The sequence below is a fragment of the Patella vulgata genome, chromosome 5 (assembly GCF_932274485.2).
Source record: "Patella vulgata chromosome 5, xgPatVulg1.2, whole genome shotgun sequence".
NCBI lineage: Eukaryota > Metazoa > Mollusca > Gastropoda > Patellidae > Patella > Patella vulgata.
The window spans coordinates 19,410,531-19,415,122 of NC_065883.2; the positions used below are offsets into that span (position 1 = coordinate 19,410,531).

At 35.8% G+C, this 4,592-nt stretch overlaps 1 protein-coding gene across 1 annotated transcript; it reads right to left on the reverse strand.

Annotated features, from left to right (window-relative positions):
- Positions 1 to 1,264: 1,264 nt before the first annotated feature.
- LOC126821056 (D site-binding protein-like) lies at positions 1,265 to 4,147 on the reverse strand. Its single transcript, XM_050549363.2, has 2 exons — positions 3,563 to 4,147; positions 1,265 to 2,909 (listed from the first exon to the last, which is right to left on the reverse strand). Exon 2 carries the CDS (start codon positions 2,898 to 2,900, stop codon positions 2,118 to 2,120), a length of 783 nt encoding a protein of 260 aa, XP_050405320.1. The 5' UTR covers positions 2,901 to 2,909; positions 3,563 to 4,147; the 3' UTR covers positions 1,265 to 2,117.
- Between the last annotated feature and the right edge of the window lie 445 nt (positions 4,148 to 4,592).

A 4,592-nucleotide genomic window follows, 5' to 3' on the forward strand; every position in this document is an offset into this window, starting at 1 on the left:
GCAAAGGGGTATATGTCACTTGCAAGGTTGGTGAATTTGTGGTACCCAGGGTCATTTCATTCGATTTCGCAAAGCTTATTATCATGTACACAGGAAATAAACCAAGGGTTTATTTTAAAATGCAAGGGTTATTATTGTTACACAAAATTCAATACTGTGGAATACAGTTACTGTTTATCAATACTTGATAAAAACGAGATATCTCTAGCCGAAACGACGCTCAGTAATAATACACAGTAACTGTGTTCTGCATGCGTATTTCTATCATACAATTAGCAGATGCTATTGAAACAATTTAAGATGAATTTTGCTATGGCAGTGGAACACCATATCATTATATCGTAGATTTGAATAGCCAACGTTGTATTCAACATTCAACCAATTTAAGGGGATTTTCTCTTGGCATCTGAACACCATACCAATATATCGTAATCAGCATTGAGAGCCACGGTGGCTCAGTGAGTAGGACGCTGACTCTTTAACCTGGACGTCCCATGTTCGATCCCTGCGTGGGCCGAGAATGTTCATCGGGATTATCTGGCATGGTTCCAACTTGACTGTAGTGTAGGACGGAGGGCCTGGCAACAGACAACGTATAGTCATTCAGATGGGACGAAAAACCGAGGTCCCGTGTACACATTGGCGTACACGTAAAAGAAACCTTGACAGTCAGAATTCGAAATAAGAGTATGCCATAGCGCCGCTGATCGGGCAAAATTTCCCTCATGGCACTCTGCATGGGGTATACCCGTCTTCATTAGCCCTGTAGAAGCAGAGCAGTAGGAGGTTAAACCCCAATCCATTTAGTACTCAACACTGTCCATTTATAGACGTTCCCAATAATGAACAGGGCAAGATTTTTGTGAATGAACCCTTGCACAATGCATAAGTAACAACATTTAAGAACAAAATACATTAATAATTATATTAATACGATTTATTTTAATCATTTGTACAAATATTATAATTATTTCGAAAATATAGATGACGGATAATAAAATGATTAAAACGATGCACCAACGAAGCAATGAAAAAGGAGGGAAACTACATATGCTAATAATAACATTAATAATAATAAGCAATTATTTATTGTTAATTCCTTTGTTAAAAGCGAAACAAGGCTGTTTATTTTAATTTCAGAAACCATTATATGAGGAAATAAAACAAATTGCTTTTCTACCTTTAGTAAACCAAAAAAAAAAACTAAAAAAAAAACAAAAAAACGTGGCTTTACTTTTAAAAGGAAATGTGTGTTATCAATGAAATCATATTTTTAAACAAAACTGATTTCGAATAAATTATCTCCTCGAATTTAAATATTTGACTTATCATCTTGAAGAGGAAAGCCACGTTATTAGAAAAGAAAATTTACCGAAAATTTATTAGGCTGCTAACAACAAGATACCCTAAAATTATAATTAGCACTTCTATTATACTTATACACAAAACCTTTAACTCTACAGATAGCACGTCATGAGTGAGATTCGTTTATTTGTATCTCTAAAAAAAGAAATGATAAAAAAAATGAAATAATAATAACATAAAGAAAACAATTAACAATCACACAAAATGCAATTTTATGGCTGCATTTATGACGATACAAATGAACCATAGGCACTCCGATGTTGGTTTAGCACTTGATGAATGAAGTTGTCATATAATATCCGCATTGTCGAAAAAAAGAAGAAAATTCGTCCGGTTTGAGATTTCGATCATCGAAAAACGAATATAAAATATATTTACAAGAACACCTGAGTTGCTATGTTGATTCCATGAAGAAATCACCAAAAGATACATCAAATCTACAGATAACAATTTTAGTAAATTAATAAGTTATCTGTTGCAGTTAATAATCAGTTATAATGTCCTGTCTGTTATATCAAATTATTGTTTCGTGACGTTTTTGGGACAGTCTTTGATTCACCAACATGAACGGTATTCGTTAACAAACAATATTAACCCCATCCTCTGGCAATGTCCTTCAATGACAATGAATCATGGCGATACACATATAAGTCATAACCGGTATATTCACTCGAGTTATTTTATTGTTATTCACTAGGATTCCCGATCCATATAGTTCAATTTAAGTTTTTTTTCTCTCTCAATGAGTTCTTTCAACAACGGTTATATAACATATAGTGTAACTTTGTAGTTTCATTTTTCAGAATTGCCACTTGCGCTCGGAGTTTGAGATTTTCCTGTTCTAAAAATGCAGCCCTCATAGCTATTTCTTCTTCTTTCATTCTGCGGGAATCCCTTGATCGTTTTGCTGCGTCGTTGTTTTTCCTCCTCCGCTCCCAATAAGAATCGTCTTTTTTGTCAACTGGCACTGGTTTTGCTTTTTTACCCAAACCGTCGATTTCTTTGCCATCTTGGCGTCTTTTTCGTTGTAAAAAGTGCGAGGTTAAGGGAGTTAGCGTAAGACCGAGAGGGGAATCCATGGAGGCCGTCATCTGACCCAAACCCGCCCCCGGTATAGAACCTGCTGGATGAAAACTTGCCGCCGATGCTGCAGCGGCGTTAGCCATTACTGGATTAGAATAAAGAGTAAATGGATCCATTGGATACATTTTGAAAGGTCTGATAGGTGCGACACGATCTCCGTTCGGCTCGCCTCTTGGTCCATCTTCATCGGCACTAGAATGCCCGGGGGACGGGAGGGATGCACTGGTAAAGGCGCCGTGCATGTTTCGATGACTGGGAGATGAGGAATTAACATCATCACTGCCGCTCATTCGATCATCTCTCGGGTCCGGTATATCCGAATTCACAGAACCAATAGAAGCCCGACCTGAGTCACTGCTACCTCCAAACTCAGTTACGGGTTCAGTTTCCTGGGTTTCTAGTTTCGGTGCCACAACGGAGGGTTTACTTAAATCTAAAACAACGTCCGTCATGATGAAAAACTGGAAAAAGAAAAAAACACATAACATTTTAATAAATAAAATAATCTATACAAAATAATGCTACATAACAGTTTCCAAAGATAATTGAATTTATTCTCGTTTTTGTTTCATGTTACATAATTCACACGATGAAAACAGATATTTTACAAAAACAATTTCAACACATCGCTGACCAATAAAATGTCACTTATAAATGCGTACTTATATTTCTTATTTTGATTTTGTCAGTCGCTAACGTTGTTTAACTGTGACAATTCTTTATCCGTTTTTAACTTTTATACCAAGGAATTTATTTTAATTAACGATAATAAGAACCTACTGAACTCTATCACTTGAAAACGGCGATGGACAAACACAAAATCCAAACCGTAAACGAAATTAATGAACACAAGTGCGGATCCGTGTGGGATTGTTTATCTGTTTTCAAGGTTATGGTCAATCTTGGATGTCTATATTTATAGATATCAGTCCTAAACATATACTCTATCGCTTTAATATGTTTTATATATATTTATATCAAAGATTATGTGAAAACCAATCCAATATTTATTTCAATAAAATATTGTTTAAAAAAACAACAACATTAAAGCTATATTATATTATTGTTGTTTTGTTTTTAAAAAAAAGAGTAAATCATAAACACCGGTACTTACGTTGTATAAAACACAGCTAAAAATAATCCACTATTAGATATGATTAAAGCCAAATAGGCCACAAAATGTTAAGACTGACCACTCGATGACCGTTTCATACACAACTCGTCTGCTAGACTGATGTGGCTACTCACTACTGCCCATGCTTATAGATGTTTGCAATGCGTGAACTCTCAATGACCTTCTTGCACAATTACTGCATAAAGCGCCGCTCTGATGACGTCGACCGCTGTTACTATTTTTATGAGCTGGCAGTTACAGCCATGTCAGTAAGCATTGGATAATTCACAACGGTCAGTCCAATAATTGAAATGATCTTCATGCCGAGCTGTTGCATAAGATCACACCATGGTAAATGTTATAGATATTGGCACTCTTAACTCGGAACGCGCGAAGACAAAAATATAACAAGAGAATAGAAGAAGGGTATTCCAGCGTTCTTGTTTTGGTTTGGTCAAGGGGTCATCTTGACCTCAGCTTGACCAGTCATGTAAACAGTCTGCAAAACACAAGCTTATGGTAGATTTTTCTCGGCGTGGATTGGGCGGACTGAATATGCTTGAGGTGAATTTCTCCTTGTTTCAACAATAACATCACATCGATCACTACGCGCAACTTATCAATGATGACTTTGAAAGTTTTGATAAGTAAATTGTTAAATTATAGTTAAAGCACGAGCCAGATGGTGACGTATTAAAACTGTTAATGATAATATATAATATTATAACATTCATTATCTACAGATCAATATATATATACCGTAGACTGGCCGACTACAAGCAACAGCTCGGTAATTCTTTTATACACTGATCATAATATAATCATCCTTGCTAAGATAAAGGAAGTTTATGTTTCACAGGGAAATACATATGTACAAGAAATCTAGTGAAATGGGGTTTAACACCCTGCTTGCCTGTACCGACTGGGCTAGAAACACCTTAAAAAATCAAATTTGTTATTTAATCATTCATTACCGCTGAATACCAGAAATACAAATTAAACAAAATGGTGTGAAATGGGGCTTTAGCCC

What these genes read in the sequence shown, in the direction of transcription:
- LOC126821056 (XM_050549363.2), bottom strand. Translation starts at nt 2,900, where the DNA reads ATGACGGACGTTGTTTTAGATTTAAGTAAACCCTCCGTTGTGGCACCG.